Source organism: Danio rerio, chromosome 21 (assembly GCF_049306965.1).
Source record: "Danio rerio strain Tuebingen ecotype United States chromosome 21, GRCz12tu, whole genome shotgun sequence".
In the NCBI taxonomy this organism is placed as follows: Eukaryota; Metazoa; Chordata; class Actinopteri; order Cypriniformes; family Danionidae; genus Danio; species Danio rerio.
The window spans coordinates 11,614,405-11,636,571 of NC_133196.1; the positions used below are offsets into that span (position 1 = coordinate 11,614,405).

The window sequence follows — 22,167 nt, forward strand, 5'->3', positions numbered from 1 at the left end:
ATGATGACCTTCACGACCAATCTCAGCCATTTCTGTAAAGCACATGAACATAATGGCAAATCAGTGGTGTATAAGAATGTGCTCATATGTTAGACGTTTTTGAATGTTCAGTATTGATTGGTACGGAATTCCAGTATCATGACAACCCTAATATGTTTCCACTCCTCTCGTTCTCTCTCTTTAAACAGAAAGTGCAATTCACAATGAAGGTTTGTTTAGAAATGTTTCGCTTTGGCCAGTTTCATTCCACACAACATCAAACATCGGTGGCTATAAAGTTACACACACACAATTGCCCATTTTGCCAGGATTCCAGTCGATACTGATGTGTTTGTTAAATGCGATAAACAGACAGTTTTTTCACTAGTATGGTTAATCGCATTGATATACCATCTTTTTAATCCAATACGTTTGGCCATTCCCATTGCATTTTGTTCTTGTCAGAAAACATTGAACATACACGTATACACTGGTTTACATACGTGTGCATGTGTGTGAATGCGCACACACAACACGACTCACGTTCATAAAATGAAAAGGATGAAACATGGCTATAGTTTAGGCACAAATACTTAAGAATGTCCTTTTTCGTGAAAACGCAATGTTTTTGATACGCACAGAGAACGTCTAGGCAGACAAGAAACGAAACAAAAAAACGTAATCTCACAATACATTTAAACGTCAACATTTTTAAAATAGTTTCTCTCTATTTTTTTTTAAGTATTTGTGACAATGCATGCGTTTATGATCGCTTTATGGGATTTGCACCGGTACAGTACTGACACAAGTGTTTTTTTTTTTGTCTTTTGTTAGGGTTTTTTGGAGGGGGATCATCTTTAAAAACATTGTGCAAGGGGGCTTGGAGACTTTGCACAGGTCAGATCAGTCCTACAGACTTTCGGTAGCTGTATTGCACAAATTCGTTAAAAATAGAAGGGGTAACCAAATGTTTAACCCCCAATACAGGTGAATGACATGCTATTTCAAAGTCTTAAGCCCCGGACTGGATGAATCGACACGCGGAAGAGATAAAAACCTTAATGCAAAGCAGCTTCTGTTTTTCTTTCTTCCAAATCTGTAAATCTTTTGACAATAATCTCCCCAGTGCTGTCGGTTTACAGATTATTACAGTATGTTACGTGTCTTGGACTCGGTGAGAACATTAGTAGCATGACATACAGTGTAAATAAATACATTAATGTGGTTTTCACAGTCTTAAAATGTTAAATGCAAACAATAATGGAATATGCATTGCCATAACAGAAGTTGGAGTAGTGTGTGTGTGTGTGAGTTATTAATACTGATTCATAAGAAGAACACTATTAATATAAAAATAAAGCGCCTATCAGGGTATGGAAGCAGACCTAACATGATCAGATAAATGCATTTGATTCTCATTTAGAGATTTGGAAATGATGCATTAAGCTTTGTTGATAATGTTGATGCATTTCCCCTCCCCCAACTGCACTATAATCACTCATATATCGTTATATTTCGCCAGCATGATATTTCTGAATACATGAATTGTCTTTATTACTACCTACTCTGTAACGCTACTATTTGCATTAAGGTTTTCTTATCTCTAATGATTGTTTCTGATGTTTGTCGTCACATATTACCATTTGAATATATATATTTATATATATATGCATATATAGGCATTACCCAGGCTGCTGACAGAGATAAGACATTGCCATGTTTGAGAAATGCACCACACGTTACTTTTTGTAAATACTAGCTCTACAAAACTATGTACAACACACATATAGATAATCTTTATATCACAGTCTATTGCATAATGGTGATAATCTTTAGTTTTTATAAATATTGTAAATGTACAGTCTTTAAGTGACATTTCATAATGTCCGTCTCATTCTGAAATCAGAAAATAAAGTCCGATTTGACCACACATCCTTGACAAAAATAAACTATATTAAAAAGAAAAATGAAAACAACACATTAATTCCCTTCTTAAAATGTGACGCAATTATTGCACAACACAATGTATTGCAGAGATCGAAACTGCACCTTTTTTCTGATATTATAATTAAAATTATTATTACTATTATCATTATTTCTTTTTCCAGACAGTAACAGTTTGTAGATGTGCTTTTTAAACATTTAGTATTTTTCCCAGATTTGATATGCGCAAACATTTTCCACAGTGATGTCAAAAGCTGCTGAATGCTGGACTTGTTTTGTCAGCTTCTCTTCGAGAACAGAAAAAAAAAACATCATTGCATTCCCATACCCAAAACGATAACGAAAAACATAACTGTAAGAAAAAAACATCAACAGAAAAGACCATTTTCAGACAAGTTATAGTCACATATGTTTGAGAGGAAGACTTGCGTTTATACTAGAGTTTGTTTTCTTTCCCATATGGTCGGTGCCAAATATTCTAGTTGGATTTGCACATATATTTATATATATAGAGAGAGAGATTTGTATAATATACATTCTTAAGTTGAAGGGGAAGTGTGTCTAAAATATAGTACAAGGAAATTCTGTACAGGATAGCTATGAGGTTATCTTTTCAGAGGAAGTTGGAGGAAAAAAAATACAAGTCTTTTCCCCGTTTTTTTTTTTTCGGTAGTCTCTCCATAAAAATCAATCAAAATATCTTTTAAAAAAATGAACATGAAAAAAGTAAAACGGGATCATAAATTCGATGCGAATCGCATCTTGTCTTGTTCCGTCTCTGTACTGCTTAAGACTGCCGACTCTCTCCTGGAGCCCGTTGAATCCCTGTGCTGGGCACTAGAGGGTGCTGTGCGCACTGGCGGTAATGCACCCGATGACATCTGCCGGAAAAGGGCAACCCTCTGAGGGACGTTGGTGCGGATGCCGCTCTGCAGCACGGAGCCCGGGGCCTGGATGCCTGCCGCGGATCCCATGGGTGGTGGCTGAATGGAAGCGAGTGATTCGCCCGATGTGGGGTGCGCCCGGGCAGCCAGTGAGGTCTCGTGGGGCAGCGAGGGCTGCGAGGCGGAGAGGTGGCGTAAGTCCTTGCTCAGGCTGCCAGACTGGAGGGCCTGCGCACTCTTGTGGACATCACTCCTCTGAGGGGACGCCCCTTGCGGTTGCTGTTGGGCTGGTGGTTGGGGTAAAGAGGCTGGGGAGGATTGCTGTGGTAAGGCTTGCTGTACAAGGGACAGTTGGGAGGCCGTCGGTGATCCATACTGGAATGTTCGGCTAGCTATAGGGGTTTGCACTGGCGGACTGCAAATGGAAGTAGTGAACGAACAAGGGGACATAATTGCCCCTGCTGGCTGCTGCAAGGGCGTAGGGGGATTGGGCGAAGAGGAGCTCAAATTGCCATGAGAAACGCTCGGTGCTGAAAACGTGACGCCTTGTGAAGGCGGCACGCGACCTGACGGGGTTATAGTGGCGGAGGTGCTGTAGCTTAGTGGGGCGGCCTGCTGCTGTAATTGGTTGTTCCCAAGAATAGCTGTCGCTGTAGCGAACGGTGGCTGAGCGGGAGAGTTAATGATGGAGTTTCCAGACATCGGCGTGGAGTTCATCCCCGTGACTGACTGCTTCCGATCCACCATCATCACCATCTCTCGGTCCTGCCGGATGATCTGCTTCAGCAGCTCGTTCTCTTGAGTGTTGAAGACGCCAGCGTTCAGATCCTTCTGGAATTTCTGGAGCAGGAGCGAGTTCTTCTTCCCTGTTGAGGGGAGCGAAACCGAAAAGTCTTTAGTTAGTCTTCAGTTTGCATCCAGCAGGTAACATTTAAACCAAATGGGATAACAAAAGGGTGTTCAACAGTGAAAGGAGAAGCACAAAGGTATCACGGATGTAGAAAGGGGAGGCTAGTCACTCCTAAGTAGAGATTTTAAAGTAGGGCTGATGTTGAATGCAACATCTGAGGTGCTTACCTCGTTTGGCTAGGCACTGAATCTCAGTTCAGCTGTTCGCTATCGCTATAGCAAATACACACATTTTAAAGTCTAAAACAATCACAATCTCTGAGCACAGCACAGATGCTCAAAAGTATCATTACCCTGCTGAAAAACAAGCCTTAAGAGTTTTGTTTTCCCCCAAACTGGTCTGCTATCTCAGCTGATCTCCTTGTCTGGTCAGGCTGGTCTGTCTGCTGGCTTTAGAAGGGTTTTGATCATTGTTATTTAGTTAGACATTTCTACAATAACCTTCTAAACTGGAAATTCTTGGTCAGGCTAGGAGATGAGACTGCTCAGGCATGTCAGCTGTTTGTTTTCCAGCAGGGTATCTAATACTACTTTTAACAGAACAAACACACTGACTAAAAGTAGGCCTTTATTCTGAATGAAATGATCTCTTCGTCAATAGTACAATACTCAATGTCTTTAATATTATTGCATTTAGACTTAATTGTAGTTGTTAAATCAAGGTCATGGCTGCTAATAATATTGTATTGTCATATACCCTGAAAGGTTAAGCTAGGAATAAAATAACATAAAATATAACACAATTTATTTAAGAGAAACATACTAAATGTTGCTGGGAAATGATTAAAGAAGCTCTCTGCAAACACTTGCTTAAATTATAAAGGATTACATTAAACTGTTTAAATGTCAGATATTAAATGTTGTCACTTTGAAAATTCATTTAAAAACATTTTTAGTGTTTTTTTTTTCTTCTTTTTGATTAATTTGTTTAGTGGAACAGCAAGTCCTACATATAGTCTACAAAGTTGCATTACAATATAAATCACCAATCAGTGCAGTCAATAAATCCGTCTGTTTGTGGGTTACTGTAATATCTATGCCACGTTCAACAAAGTTAAAACCAGCAATAAGAAAAATCCACTGATTGTTTGCGCTAGAAGCTGAGATTAGATGTCTGCTGCAATGGTTATTAAGGTTTCCAAATATGACTTTAACTATACTACAAATTTATCTGTTCATTTCTTTTACCCAAGTCACTGTTTTTGCTGCTATCATAAATGAGGGATGGATTGATTTGTCCGTGAACTTCTTCTGTTACTGCCCTTTTGAACACAATAGCTGAGCCGAGCTCTATTGTTACATAAGATGACGGAGTAAGGCTCTTATGAGCTGAAGGCATAAAGCAATAGGCTATCAATCTTTCATCCATAGCTGTATGAGTGAATCAGGCACGAGGGCATGCTGGGGGTTTTTACCATTCAAGGTGAATTCAGTCTCATGATCAAGCTGCTGTGGGATGCATAAAGTTTTATTATCAAGCTGCCTGCAGTTTTGAAGGCAATTGTTATGGATGTTATCATTAGGGAGTGAATACTAGAGCACTTCGTGTTTAGAAATTAGACTGAGAAAAATAGTATATGAATTTAAGAGTTCATATGAATATATTGTTACTGTGTGCCAGGGCTGCACAATATTGGAAAAAATTGACGTTGCAATATTTTTTTTTCTTTGCGATATATATATATATATATATCTATGTGTGTGTGTGTGTGTGTGTGTGTGTGTGTGTGTGTGTATTAGGGGTGTCACGATTCTCCAAATTCTCGATTCGATTACATTTTCGATTCTTATTTCGAGTGAAATATAAATATATATATTTTGTAATTTATTATATACATATAATACAAAACACAGTCATAAACACAATGGAGCAAATATTAATTTGAAATAAATAGTGATTTACAGTTTTCTTCAGAGAGTCTAACAATATTTGGTTACAGAAATTTAATAATCAGATGTAAATTAACAATGTATAGTCCTCATCATATAAATTATTTAATAAAACAAATCTTTATTCATTATGCTCTTTTAAAATGCTTACAGTCACAGGTCTTAACACATGCACATGATTAACTTTCACCCTATCATTGTTAAATTCTAAATCTCAGGTGTTTTGACCTGGGGTTCCTGGTCATTTAATCCCAAATCAGCATTGCATATCTTATTGTGAATATCCTACTATTTAATATTGCAATATCGATCCTTAAACGATATACTGCGTAGCCTTACCGTGTGCTTAGATTATTGGGGAAATGCTAATGTATTGTCACGACAGATGATGATAGTCACTGAATTGCAGTTGTGTTGCATCATTAATGGAATAATTCCGTTTTTTCTGACATGTCATGGAAATGTTATATATATATGCAGGGATCATTTCCAATAATCAACCATAGTCTCTCTCCCTTCACCCCAATAAATAATTTAAAATAAACTAACATATACATATAAATACACACACACACACACACACACACACACACACACATATATATATATATATATATATATATATATATATATATATATATATATATATATATATATATATATATATATATATATATATAAATATATATATATATATATATATATATATAAATATATATATATATATATATATATATATATATATATATATATATATATATATATATATATATATATATACTGTATATATATATGTGTGTGTGTGTGTGTGTGTGTGTGTGTGTGTGTATTTATATGTATATGTTAGTTTATTTTAAATTATTTATTGGGGTGAAAGGAGAGAGACTATGGTTGATTATTGGAAATGATCCCTGCAGGCACAGGACACCAACATGGGAGGAACGTTGGATTTTGTTTTGAAATGCAAAATCAGGTTGACGTTAGAATCCAATGTCAGGCCGACGTCAAAGTCCAACCTAAAATCAACCAAATATCAACGTCTAATCATGTTACATCTCAACGTTGTATGGACGGTACCTCTATAGCCGCCTTTCCACTGCACATGACATTTGGACATTTGGAATACACCTCCTTGCGGCAGTTGCACCGGATTTTCAGTTCTGACGTGCACAATGGGAAAGAAACTGTTCTCGCAGTATCCAAAATAAAGAAGTGCAAAAGCAAGAGCCTTAATTCTCTTTGCATTTACCATGATTAAATGAATAAATGAGTACTAGAAACTCATAGATCGCTAAAAAATATTGGAGGGAATGTGGAGACAACATTAACTGGGGTAGCATTAACTATTGTTATGCAACTGCACAGCAAAAAAAAAAAAAAAAAAAGTTATTTTTTTCCTCTCATTGTGTTATTCAAAAAAACATTGACTTTTCAAAATCTTTCAGTAAACTTTGAATTTTTACCATTTTTTTGTAAACTAATGCTTAAAATGCATAACTTTTTGAAGTTTTTTGATAACTAATCTAAATATTGGAATATTGTGCAATAAACTGCATCGATATACGGACTTTTATGCACACAATATATATACATATATATATAAAATATACATATATAAATAAAATTTCTAAAAAGTTAGTATGGGTGCATCAAATGTTATCTTACACCAATTCTTAACTTTATGATTAAGTGGCTAATTTGTATGATCTCATTCATAAATTTTTATATGAATTTTCATATGAATCCGAATAAATTAGCCAATAAACTGGCAAAACTTAAAAAGTCAAGTTTCCTCGTGTGATCTGATATTGTATAAACTTTAATAGGATTTTTTCCCTCCTTTTTTTGGTGTACACATTCTGTACTCGGCCAAATACATGTGGACATAAGCCATCAGCACCAGATGGATGGTGGTTTAAGTTACAAGAAGAACAATATGATCTGCTATTAAGAACATAATGTGCTAGAGAACGACAGTGAGGATGAAGGAATTCCAAAACCGTCTCCTAATAATTTACTGTACAATTTATGTTCCCATAGGCTAAAGCAATCCATAAGCAATAATGCCAGGGGTTTCAGCACTGTGCCATTTGTTATTACCCGAGGCAGAAAATGAGAGATCGTATGACACTGGACAACGAAAAGGGGCTCTTGAGAACGAACAAGTCTGGTCTGGACGGGAACACTTTATTCAGGGGGACAGGAATAACGCGTGCATAATCGCAGTAAGGACAAAGACCTCCCTGGAGACCTGCAGAGGTTTTACAGTCATGTCGTGTCCTTGCATATCCAAATATACACAACTTTCTTGTTGGCGGTGAGTATCGACTAGGCTGGGAGCGGTAAACATAGCCGGGTGGGGTTTATAAAAGGTCAGTCAGATCTGAGATGGGGGAAAAAAAACAGGCCTTGTGCACTTTTCTTTTCAGTTTTTAATCAAGTTTCATTCTATTTAAAGAGATAATTCACCGTAAAATGAAAATTCTGTCATTATTTACTCATCCTTCACTTGTTCAAAACTTTATTCTGTTGAACACAAAGGAAGATATTTTGAGAAATGGTGGTAGCTGGCACCCATTGACTTCCATTGCCTTTTTTTTTCTACAAGTCGATGGGTGCCAGCAATCATCATTTTTCTAAATATCTTCTTTAATGTTTAACAAAAGAAGAAAAATAAAAACGTATATTTTTAACATTAGTATAAATATAATATAAATATAATATACTTATATTTTTAATTGAGGTTATTTTCATTGTGAAATATGTGGGTGAAATATCATTGTAATTCTTTAAAACCCAAATAAATAAATAAAAAAATATATATAATCTATATTAGGGTTGTGCAATATTGACTAATTATATCGTAATTTTGCTAATAATTATATTACATTTTGATGTTTTTTTATTTATACACTTTGACTGATTTGGTGACAGCTCATTCACAAACACATTTTTTATATATATATTTTTATGCACCGGGCTGATTCTGGGGCATTATTATCTATATTAGTGTACTTTTATTTTACTAGAAAAATGTGTAACCTTAGCACAGAATAAAATATTAATTTTATTTTTATAATATTAATTAATTGCATTTCCAGTCAAGTTAAATAGCTGTTTAAAAAAAAATGTCTATTAGAGGTGGCAGAACACTGGATTTACAATTGTAGAAATAATGTTACAAAATGTTTTTTGTTTTGAGCATTTACGGAACGAAACGTTTATGAACCAAATAATTTCATTTTTAACTTTTTTCTCATTAAAATATTAAACTTTCAGTAGGTGGCGCAAATAGAATGTCATTTGGAACCAAGTCATTCGAATGTAAATGAATAACAAAACAAGTGGCTCGATTTATGAATGGATCATTGTGTAATTAATAAAAATATTATAAGGCAAACTCATCTTGATTTTTTTAGGCACATAATTGACAAACACAATGTCAGTTCTCAGATTTTCAAATGCAAATTTTGATAGTATATACAGTTAAAGTCAAAATTATTTGCCCCCTAAATTATTAGCCCCCCTGTTTATTTTTTCCCCTAATTTCTGTTTGGCGAAGAGCAGATTTTTTCAACACATTTCTAAACATAATAGTTTTAGTAACTCATTTCTAAAAACTGATTTATTTTATCTTTGTCATGATGACAGTAAATAATATTTTTCAAGACACTTCTAAACAGCTTAAAGTGAAATTTAAAGGCTTAACTAGGTTAATTAGGTTAACTAGGCAGGTTAGGGTAATTAGGCAAGTTATTGTATGACAATGGTTTGTTTTGTAGATTATCAAAAAAAATAAAAATAAATAAAAAGCTTAAATGTGCTAATAATTTTGTCCCTAAAATGGTGTTAAAAAAATTAATAACTGCTTTTATTCTAACCGAAATAAAACAAATAAAATTTCTCCAGAAGAAAAAATATTATCAGACATACTGTGAACATTTCCCTGCTCTGTTAAACATAATTTGGGAAATATTTAAAAAAGGAAAAAAATTCAGAGGGGTGCTATTAATTCTGACTTCAACTGTACACATTTCATAACCCAACACACATGAATAATCAACCTCCAATTTAAACTATATATAGCCATTTTCATTTTCACTTTTTCACTTTTCACACAAGAGATGTAAAACAAATTATGTTAAACATAAATTCTGCACACTCTCTCAAGAATATTAAAACATAACACAAATGAGATACATTGTAATTGAGTAAAATATTTTGATATGTCTAAATGAACATCAAGAATTTAAGACCTCTCATAATTAAAAATAAGACTTTTTTGGCCTTGAATTTTGGAAAATCTAATTCATACATAGATTTTTTAAGGATCTGCTGTAAATCCTGCAATAATGATTTCAACCCATAGAATACAGACCAATTCAATGTGGTGATGTCATTGGTCCATGAACATGTTATGCTTGTTTTTTTTTTTAAACTAACTGTATCATGAGACAATTTAATCCGAATTTAAATTGAGGGAAATTACTTCCCTCAAAATGGTCTATAAAATGTCTCCTGTATAATAATTCTCAGAAATCAGAGGCCATAATGTAGCCACATTGAAAAGAGTCCAGCTGAACATCGAGTAGACTAAGATCTACTTCTAAATCAACACGCACTGCATGTCTACAGACTTACGTGATGTCTGAAAAGTAGTTCGTAGGTATCGTGAGTACTGTGAATGATCAAAAACATGTTATTCATGGGACTCTAAAAGATCAGTTGTTAAAGGGTTTCTAGACAAGGTTCTTCAGGATCAAACAATGTCTATGGCAGTGTTTCTCAACCATGTTCCTCTAGGACCACCAGCTCTGCAGATTTTCTTTCTTTTCACCAGCTTTGCTCAATGTCTCCATAACTAAACACGCCTGATTCAGATCATCAGCTCTTTAGCAGAAACTGAAAGAGCTGTAATGAGTGTGACAGACAATGGAGACATCCAAAACATGCAGCGTTGGTGGTCCTCCAGGAACGTGGTTGGGAAACATTGTTCTAAGGGGTTTAAGGTATTTGAATGTGTCCTGCTTCGTGTGGTTTAGCTGTGCTTGCCCTCTCACACCCTTGCAGGAACATTTAGTTGGTATGTCATATTTTATTGACTAAGTTTTGCCATCAGGCGGGTCCACAGAGGTTTGTGCAGGACGTTATATAATTTTGGGTTACACTTAGCTAAGAATATAGCATTCAGTGACCCAGAAATTATTTGGATGCTTTTGAGTTTTAATTCAAAATGCAGGATTGTCGTTTGCATTATGGAACAATTAAGAAAACTATGTATTGTTATCATAATGCAATGTTAAGGGGGATTTCTTTTTAAATAAGTTTCTCACATTTTACACTGAATGATCTGCATTACTATCTAATAGACAGTATAAAAATGATTAAGTTTTAACAATTTATGTACAGTATTAAGACCTTAAGAGATTTAAGATGACAGAAAATAGCATTAAATCTGATATTAATTAGACGTGCTCGGTGGCATCACATTCTTTTCACACATTTAATATTTTAACAATAAAATGTTCTCGTTTTCTAAATTCACTTGCATATGTTGCCGAGTCTTAATTTATCTGCATATTTTGTCAATCCATTCATACATCCATCCATACTCACATTTTCATCTTTTTATCTATCCATCCATTCATCCATATGTATATCCATCCATACTTTTATCCATCCAGACAACCGTGTAAATGGAAGGATGAATGTATGAAGTCATAGAGAAATTGGGGGAAGTAAAGCTCTATGGATGGTTTTTATTTATCAATTAATCTACCCGTCCATTCATCAAACAATCCATCCATCTGTCCATTCATCCACCTCTCTTTGCTTTCATCCATTCATATATCCTTCTACCCATTTACATAGTTGTCTGCATTTGTTTCCATCTGTTCAGTCATCCATTCAGCCATCCATTAATCCATCCATCCACACATTGTTTACTTCTTCCACCTATCAATCATCCATCCGTTTTTTTTCCATCCAGTCATTCAAATATTGTTTACTCCACCAATCCATCATTTTTTTCATCCATTTGTCTGTCCATCCGTCCAATCATCCACACATTTTTACTCCATCCATCCATCCATCCATCCATCCATTCATCCACACATTGTAGCATTCAATCCTTTCCATCTATCCACCCATCCACACATTATTTACTCCTTCCATCCATCCATTCATCCACACATTGTTTATTCTATCCACACATCCATCCATTCATTGCAGTATTCAATCCATCCATCCACACATTGTTTACTCTAACCATCCTTCCATCCATCCACACATTGTTTACTCCTTCCATCCATTCATCCATTTTTTCCATCCATCCATCCATCCATCCATCCATCCATCCATCCATCCATCCATCCATCCATCCATCTATTCATCCATCCATCCATCCACACATTGTAGTATTCAATCCTTTCCATCTATCCACCCATTCACACATTATTTACTCCTTCCATCCATCCATTCATCCACACATTGTTTATTCCATCCACACATCCATCTATTCATTGCAGTATTCAATCCATCCATCCACACATTGTTCACTCTAACCATCCTTCCATCCATCCACACATTGTTTACTCCTTTCATCCATTCATCCATTTTTTCCATCCATCCATTTTTCCAATCTACACATTGTTTACTCCGTCCATTCATCCACACATTGGAGTATTCAATCCTTTCCATCCATCTATCCACACATCCACACATTGTTTACTCCTTCAATCCATCCATTCATCCACACATTGTTTATTCCATCCATACATGCATACATCCATAGTAGCATTCCATCCATCCATCCATCCATCCATCCATCCATCCATCCATCCATCCATCCATCCATCCATCCATCCATCCATCCATCCATCCATCCATCCATTCATCCATCGTTTACTCTAACCATCCTTACATCCATCCACACATTGTTTACTCCATCCATCCATCCATCCATCCATCCATCCATCCATCCATCCATCCATCCATCCATCCATCGTTTACTCTAACCATCCTTCCATTCATCCACACATTTACTCCATCCATCCATCCATCCATCCATCCATCCATCCATCCATCCATCCATCGTTTACGCTAACCATCCTTCCACACATTGTTTACACCATCCATCCATCCATCCATTAGGGCTGTAACGATACACCAAACCCACGATTCGATTCGTATCACGATTTTTGACCCACGATTCGATTCGTATCATGATTTTTTTTTTCGTGTGGGGTGGGGAAAAAAAGATTTTTAAAACTTTTTTATTAAATAAAATTATATCATTTTTGTTTTCTTTGTAACAAAATACTTTTGAAAAACCAAACAGAACTAAACTCCATTGTGTAGATGGTTCAAGTATGTTAAAAATTATTTTTCAATCAAGTTGTCTTACATAGAAAAAGTAAATTAAATGGCTTCTAGGGATGCTCATTTCGGTTAATTTCGCTAACAGACAACCGCCGCTCATTAATCGGTTATTATAATAACGGTTAACTGGTCAGATTACTATTAATTTTATGTTAAACAAATTGACGTGTCTATTTTGTGTCTGACACATTAAATATTGCATTTGAAAATAGGCTACTGATTTATTTTTAAATGCTAGCATATTAATAACAGAACTGAACAGCAGCATCTTCACGCACCTGCAGTGTTTAGCACAGAAGAGCAGAATAATCTAAATAAAATGAATAAAATAAATAGGACTGCCCTAAATAATTTTCATTTAAATAATTAATTTATATTACAAAACGAAAATACTGACTGATTCTTTTTAACAACCGGCATAGGATGTTTTTTTCCAATCATGTTTTTTCTTCCGTCAAATAAAAATCACAGACTTCCTCAAATTGCCCGCTCCACGGAAAATATGCATTTATTTAATGCCCCGCTGTTATAACAAAATCTTTTACATTTTAATTCATTATTTTAAAGAATATGTCCTGATGGTTTCCTCTCTCTCCTTCCGGTTCAAGTGCGCGCGCAGCGTGATGAAACGACAACACGCGCGCATATGTAGACTTTTTGTAAACAGTTTTGTTGTTTAAATATGCTATTGCATTAGTGTGTATACATGCTTTATAAGCCGAAAACAAGGCGCATCTCACTGTCTTTATTTTGACAAGGAAAAAAGAAGAGAAGAAGCGCGGTCCTCTTATGAAACGACTGAATCAGCTGGGTATCGATTGTGCATAAGTGTTGCTGTCTGTGTTGTTACAATTGTAATATTTAATAATATTATGATATTCAAGATTTGTACATTCATACAGCTCTGGATAACTTAAGCGATTAGACCTTCAGAGCGGCATTATGCGTCCTGAAGTAAAGCGGAACGGCTATAAACTCCAGCAAGATAGAGTGATTATATACAGTCATATACCTTTATCTACAAATAAAGTATAATTATAGAAACTGTGTTCATCTTAACTGAAAGCTTCGTCCTGTTTCCTGGCCTCATTCATCGCGCACCTGTCAATCAGCACGTAACGTTAACTCCCAAAGGGTTAAACAAAGCTCACCGCACGGTTACAGAAAAGTTTCCTCTGCAGAGGAGTCGGGGCATCTGGTGAACGCCCATGCCTCTCTGCGCAGCCACATTAACAACAATGCTTTGACAGCACTGGCAATGTTTCTGCCGTTGTCTGTTGTCAAGAGGGGTTAAGTTGGTTTTGTTTTTGATATTCCTGACACATTCAGACGGTCCCTTACTAAGAGCTCCGTGCGAGCTCTCCCGGTTAAACGCTTATTGCGAGGGCTTAAACGGAGCATTGCTCGTTATGTCGAGCGGGAAAAAAGTGTTTCCTCACGTTCTTCTTCAACTAGCTCAACTTTTGCAGGCACGCGTGACGTTATTGGAAAGGTAGTCACGGGGTGTGTCGCGATTCTCCATTATCACACCGCGACACAGGATCGTAGATCTGAGTGTCGCGATTTCGATTTTATATCGTGTATCGTTACAGCCCTACCATCCATCCATCCATCCATCCATCCATCCAATGTTCTTTGACATGCCTTAAACATTGTAATGTCAATTTAACTAAATGCATTTCTTTCTAATCATATATGTATGTTTTTACAGTATAAATCAGTGACAGAATACTACACATAACTACTTTCAAGTCAACAAGACAAAAACACAAAGCAGACAATTAATGGCACACAGTAACAGTTCATATTGCAATTGTCCTGATGGCAGATCTTTTGTATTTTGCCAAATCTCAAGACCGTTTGAGACATTTGATCAGCACTCAGTTTTCAGCACAACTGCAAATTCTCTTCTAATAACCTCATTGTCAAAAATTATACAAAAAATTCAAGATCCACAACATTGAATTGTGAGCAAGAAGACTTACAGGGAAATAAAAGACATTCTGAACATTTCCCTAGCATTGATTTCACAGTAACCCACAGAACAGAATCAGATGGACACTTATTGTCTGTGAACGTGCCTCAACATTCAGCAAAATGAAATAGTCCAGTTCACCTCTAAGCTTGACGACCTCCACTGAGACACATTAACCCTCCTTCTTTTGGGGCTAAATGTGGAGACTAGGCTTCATTCCTCTGTTTCTCTGTTACTAAAGATGCCTAATAACCTGAAGCCTGCCTCCATTCTCTAATTAATGAGTGGAACACAGCGAGGCGTGAATGTGGCACACCATTGAGCTCAAGCACCTTGCCCAGGTGCTGCCATGACGTTCAGGCTATGGATATAAATAGGCTGTTAGAAAGCTGACTATATTTTAACCTACTTTGCAATACCAACAACTGTGTTTTGGGGTAATTGAATTGAAGTTTGCACCCTGTAAAACAAAATAAGTAGGGATGTAACGATACATTCTAGTCATGATTTGATATGTATGATGATACTGAACTCCAGATGTTATTATTTCAATATTGTATGCTATAATAAAAGTTTAATATTATTATTTCTCAAATATATGTTAAAAACAATGATATTATTAGAATATCTACACCTACTGATGGTTAATATGCTGCATTCTGTATGGATTGTGCTGGTGGACTTTGAAAAGACTTTAAATTAGTCTCGGCCTTCAATGCATAGGAAAGACATATCAAAATATAACCATTCATAATTCTGAAGATGAATTAATTATGCTAGAGACACATATGCTTGCACTCTGTCATGGTCTACATAAATAGATCACTTTCAGTGGAAAAATCTATCATTATCAGATTCTTTATAGATTCTTCTAGTCTTGCATTATACTCAACATTGGCGGCTCCTGATGTCGCAATAAACTAATCCTTATTCACATGACATTTACATTATTTACAAGTCATAGGTGACTTTTGCAGCCACAAAACTTCATTATGGAAAAAAGTACATGAAGATGGGATTGACTTTTCCTTGGATGAAATATACCATAAAAACATAGCGCTGACTCTTGGAAAAAAAAACAAGATCAAAATCGCTAATCATATGGTTACAATGTATCGTTACACCCCTTTCAATAAGTCATCTCAGCGTATTTTAGATCATTTAGCTTTAAACTGAAATCAGTCAACCATGTTTTAATGTAAAGCAGTTCATATGAGTTAATGTAATATAAGTTGAAATGAATTAAACATTTAGGGCAACCACAAATATGTTTGCAGTGGATAGTCAATCTGTAAAGAGCTGAACATTTCAAACACATTTTTCAAGTTATCTCTAAAATAATTAATTGTGAGATCCAAAAAAAAACCTTCGAAAATAATAGTTTGAGTGTTCCTGTTTTAAAGACTATATATTTAATTAGATTATTAATTTGATTATTAACTGTATATGGATCAGAGACAAATGACGCTTGTAAAATTAGTGGATTCATTCATTTATGTTCGGCTTAGTCTCTATTTCAGAGCAGAATGAACCAATTATTCTGGCACGTTTTATGCAGTGAATGCCCTTCCAGCCGCAACCCAGTACTGGGAAACACCCATACACGCTCTTTCAAACACACTTACAGTATACACTACGGACAATTTAGTTAATTCAATTAACCTATACCATATGTCTTTGGACTGGGGGAAACCGGAGGAAACCCACACGAACACATAGAGAGCATGGACACTCACAAAGAAATGCCAACTGGCCCAGCCGGGACTTGAACCAGCGACCTACTTGCTGTGAGGTGACAGTGCTAAATACTGAGCCACTGTGCCGCCCTGCTTGTAAAAAAGTTTTTTTGAGAAACAATGATTTAGAGACAAAGCTTTACTAACAAATGTAACAGAAAAGTGTACAAAATATTATCAGGCATATTTAGAACAATAAAATATTTGATGACATATTATGATTATTGTTTTATCAATGCAACACTAATCAACTAATTTATTGATTTTTCCTTCGACTTAGTCCCCCATTTATCAGGGGTCGCCACTGTGAAATGAACCGGCAACTATTCTAGCATATGTTTTACGCAGCGGATGCACTTCCAGCCGCAACCCAGTACTGGGAAACACCCATACACTCTAACACACACTCATACATATGGTCAATTTTGTTTACCCAAATCACCTATACTGCATGTCTTAGGACTGTGGGGGAAACCGGAGCATCATTTCACCCATACCTGTATATTAACATATTCATTTAAGTCTAAAATCGGAGTAGACTCTTTTTTTTTCTTGCATTTAGTATGCTTTGTGTATGATTAAAAAAATAATTTTATTTGATGAAGACATCAGTGTTTTTTGTCTTTGACCCATATGCATAATTTAGTTGGCGTAAAATTGTTTTATTAAGATTAATATTTGTATGTTGGTTTCCATGCCAGATTTTTTTTCGTGTGTGTTTTCACCATTGTCTGTCTCAAACACAGTAAATTACATCTGATGTTGTTGTATATCGGCCCTTTAAGTTATGTAGTTTGCAGTATGTCTCACCAATATAATCATACAGACAAATAATTATAAAAACAGAGTTTAGCAATATCATAAGCAGCAGCACTTGACTAATTACTTATCCTTATCAATAAAGTATGCATGCACTGTTTATTATAAAGACAGAGATATAAGGTAAATGTTCAAACATGATCATAAAAATCACTTGCCTTGACTCTAGCATTAGCATGCAATTTAGATTTATTATTATTATTATTATTATTATTACTATATATTTTTTTTATTTAAGGGATAGTTCACCCAAAAATGAAAATTTAATCTCCCTCAAGTGGTTATGGATCTAGATATGTTAAAGAAAGCCTAATATGGAACAAAATTAATGCCAAAAGTCTTGAATTAAAAAGCTTGTTGAATGGCACAAACTGAAAAAAATAATACACCGTATTAACAAGTTCTTGTATTTTAATGACTTGAAATCCAGGGTTTGTATTTTTAGGTCCTGTTTATCTATTTTGTATTATTATAAGATTTCCTCTCCTGTTTCTCTTATGTTTGTATTCTTTAGCTGTCAAAATAATACTTCATGTCTATGGAAGAAAGAGTTAATAAAGATAGAGAATGTGTAACATCATATTCATCAAAAGATGGTTTATGTGTAACCGCACCGGTCCGAGCAGGGAGAGAGCCGGCGATACCGCCATGGGAGACAAATGCTCCGAGGATTCTACAGATTGCAGAACGTCTGTCCCTGAATCCAAGGAGTGAGGTTTACGCGATCACCAGCTATCTTCCGTTACATAAGGGCAAAAATAGATGACTAAAACCTCATTTACTCATTTTACTCATACTTTTTATCATTTATAATGTCCAAGGCATTGATATTAATATTAAATACTACTTTTGTGCCTTTATTAGCCTTTTTCTCGCCTGTTTACTGGGTTAAAAATCTTACATTATTCCAGCTCCACCTGCTGGTGAAAGCTAGAGCAGCTGACGATCTTCAATCTGCAATCCATTGCTTTTCCTGCAGTTCCCGGTTGTAATGTTGAATTTTAACAGTCGAATTTGAGCCACTGAATTTATGGAAGCGAATATTTGAACTGAAATAAAATGAACTGAAAATTACCTTTTGAATATTATACAATGTATTTTTTAAAGGGTATTGAATAATTTGTAAGTGAAATCTGGAAATTGAATTTGAATTATTGAATTTTTGAGTATGAAAACATGTTTGAAATATTTTTCATTGAAAAATTCACAGCTTAAATAAACGGCTATGTTAAATTTCAGGACCTAAAAATACAAACCCTGGATTTCAAGTCATTAAAATGCAAGAACTTGTTAATACGGTGTATTATTTTTTTCAGTTTGTGCTATTCAATAAGCTTTTTAACTCAAGACTTTTGGCATTGATTTTGTTCCATAGCCGGAAACATGTAACCCTGCTCTTCTACATTAGGAAAAGAAATACTATGGAAGCCAATGGTTACAAGTTTCCAGCTTTATTCAAAATATCTCTCTTTTGAGTTTAACAGAGAACAGAAAAAAGGCATTTTTGGGTGAACTATGCCTTTAAAAATGCATTAAATTGGTCTGATTTAACCTTGTTTTGGAGGTTCCACTGAGCGCATGCTGGCTGCTTTAAGCCTGTGGATTGTTTCAGATGTGAGGGGGGAAAATCTGGATCGTCATGAGGAATTTACCTGCTGCTTACGGGTCGGCCAGGACACTCTTGAAAACGAGATGAGCTCATCTCAAGAGGGGCTCCTGGTCAAATAATTTTTAAATAAAGATAGATATACATCAATTGCACAACATCTGGTTAATGCATGGCAACTTTTGTTGTCTTTTGTTTGTCAAATTCTTTTGCTTAGGACGAGACAAGCATTTGCAGTCCAAAAAACAGAACATGGAGCACCAATCATGTCACGGTCCGTATTTTTCCCTTGTATGAGACAAGACCCCTTGTTTTAGTTGGAATAATGTCAAATTAAAAGCAATCTGGCAACTTGCGGTGGCGAATCGAGTACAAGCCTGTTCTCCACATGAAAGGACAAATGCACGTCTTGGCTTTGTTTACACCCCCATCTCACAATCGACTGAGACTGGTGTAAATAAAATCATAGTTTTATAGATTTTAGAAGGCATAATGCATGCTGCCGTTTTGGGGTTTTATGTAATCGAATTAGATTTTTTTGGGCCTGATTAGATAGATTTTTATTTGTTTATCGATTGGTTGTGACGTGCATGTCACAATGGTGTGGGCATATTGATTCAATCCAATCCAAACGTTTAGTGCAAGGCAAGTCAATAGTAACATGCCAGAATTTAGCAAACGGACTGTCAAATATAAGAAGTGAACTAAAAGAAAAGTTCAAAAAAGAATAATATTAGGGCCCTATGATGTTCATGGAATTTAGTTGTAAAAATGGAATTTGCCACATTTTGGATGAATAAATCTTTAGTCATCAAATCATGATGTGGACTAGCGTCTGTGAATATTCAACTGCTGAAAGTCAGTGTGAATGCATCTAGACTACTTGAAGCAATTATGACAAATATATCACCTTTGTCCATTAAAATGTACTGCTTCCCATAATAATAATGACAATATTTACTTAAGGAGCAATTTCACAGCTGTTTTACATGTAATTTAATTGTATTTATTTTTATTTTCGTAATTACAATTTAATTTGACTTAATTTTAACATGAATTCAACAGAATTTAAAAAAGAAAAAAAACAAGTAAAACTTATTTTCATTAGTTGTTGAAAATTAAAATGTCTGTTAAATTTGTAATAAAGGGTTGGTTCTTGCTAAAAGGTTTCATGTAAATGTACTAGGGATGCACCAAATAGAAATTTCTTGGCCAACGGCAACTGCCTGAGAACTGAAACTGAAAAATGCCTCTTAATACTTCTTTATTATTTTATTAAACCGTATGAAGTAAGTTTGTAACACTTTAAATTGAACTCTTAACTTACTATGAATAAAATACTGATACAAAACAAGTCAATTTAATAACCACATTTTATAGACAATGAACAAATTGAGAGGCATTATTTTATCAATGTTGTATGACACGAACACTATTACAAACAGCAAGAACAAGTATACTGTATGTAACTGTCCTGTAGGCATTCCGGTTATCATGTGCAATTCATAACACAGTGCTTTCCGTGTCCGGTGTGAAAGCCACTTCAGACAGTGCAGTGACTATGGCTGGAGGGAGATTAAAACCAGCGCGCTGAACACTGCCGGGCACTGCGTGAGACAGCAAAACCATTTTTTTGGTTCATTTTCAGACTTTTTTTCAACCCAGGTTCATTAGAAATATGTGCCAAGGACTACTTTTTTAAAAACAGAAAAATATGTACCCCAGACTAAGTGTGCTTGCAGTTTTCATTTTTACAAATCCACTAGAGGCCGCCGTGTACTTTTTTGAAAATCTCAAATATATTAATACACATTACTCAAATACGTTCTCTCAAACGTGTCATTACTCACAAATCCACCAGAAGCCGATGTGTACATTTTTAATAAACTCAAACACATTACTATACGTTACTCAAATACGTTATCTCAAATGTGCCATATTTCACAAATCCACTAGAGGCCGTCGTCTATACTTTTGACGTTCTCAAATACATTACTATACGTTATTCAAAAACATTTTCTCAAATGTGAGACCAGAGGCCGCTGTTTACATTACATCTATCCGTCTCAATGTCCTACTTGCACGTCTATGAGAAAAGTCATTTGCCTGATCTTCATGCCATATATATTAGCTTGATATATTCCCCTAAATCCAACTGAAAGTGTTTCAAAGGCAATCTAGAAGAGAAAAACCACCGAGGACACATCCATCTACCATGACCACCTCCCACATTTTTTGTTTTTAGGTTTCATTTTACCTGGTTTTTGGAACCGTCTTGCGCTAAACACGAACCTCGGACTCACTTCACTCTGCTCTCCAAGTCTGATGCTGTTTGCCGTAGTGTTTGTTTTACACACAAAATGCACCCATATGAACCCATGTGCACACATTTCTCGGTTCTCAAAATTGTAGCCTGGGCACATTTTCCCAATGATTTCCCAATGCATGTTTTTCTTTCATTCAAAAACGAACAAGCAAAAAAAAAAAAAAAAAAAAATTGTGCATCCCTAAAATTAATCTAGAGTCTAAAAAAATTAGAATTGAAATAAAAAAATGCCAAATTTATTCATAGGGCCCTACTGTGTCTAAAATTACTTTAAAAAAAAGTATAGGTCTGGATGCAGGCAAGCTGGTACTAAATTTAATTCTCAATGATGGTGTAATGGAATTTAAAAAGGGATCTGTTTTATATTTCTTGCATTGTGCATGCACTCAGGTTGTGGAAGTGTGCAGGGCTTCATGCTATATTTGACATCATAACATTTGCTTAAAAGATCAATTATTTAAATAATTTAAATACAATTACTTTAACACTTTAAAATAAAGACAATTTAAAACAAACAAAAAATTAAAACAAAATTCTGAAAAAATTAAATGGACGTAAACAAATTTGGAAAATAATGAAACTGATTCATAGGGCCCTAATATGTCTGAATATAAAACTTTTTATTGTTATTACTCAAATATACTGTAGGTCTTGATGCAGGCAAGCAGGTACTAAATTGTATCGATCCCAATGAAAGTATAATGGAACATAAAAAGGGA

General features: G+C 35.2%; 1 protein-coding gene and 1 long non-coding RNA gene across 7 annotated transcripts in view; one reads left to right on the plus strand and one right to left on the minus strand.

Annotated features, from left to right (window-relative positions):
- The window catches only part of LOC141379990 (uncharacterized), a 221,111-nt gene that overhangs the window by 5,939 nt on the left and 193,005 nt on the right, over positions 1–22,167 (plus strand). The gene's annotated exons all lie outside the window — the stretch shown is intronic.
- The window catches only part of hcn1 (hyperpolarization activated cyclic nucleotide-gated potassium channel 1), a 195,686-nt gene continuing 174,305 nt past the window's right edge, over positions 787–22,167 (minus strand). For 2 of the 5 annotated variants that reach the window (XM_005169434.6, XM_068215994.2), the window contains 2 exons: positions 19,169–19,232; positions 787–3,673 (listed from right to left, as the gene is read on the minus strand). In XM_005169434.6, coding sequence (XP_005169491.2) covers positions 3,487–3,673; positions 19,169–19,232 — 251 coding nt within the window. In that variant the 3' untranslated portion in view covers positions 787–3,486. Of the gene's footprint in view, positions 3,674–10,247; positions 10,285–19,168; positions 19,233–22,167 lie in introns of all 5 variants that reach the window. The other 3 variants (XM_017352974.4, XM_068215993.2, XM_021469009.3) reach the window with 2 other exon arrangements.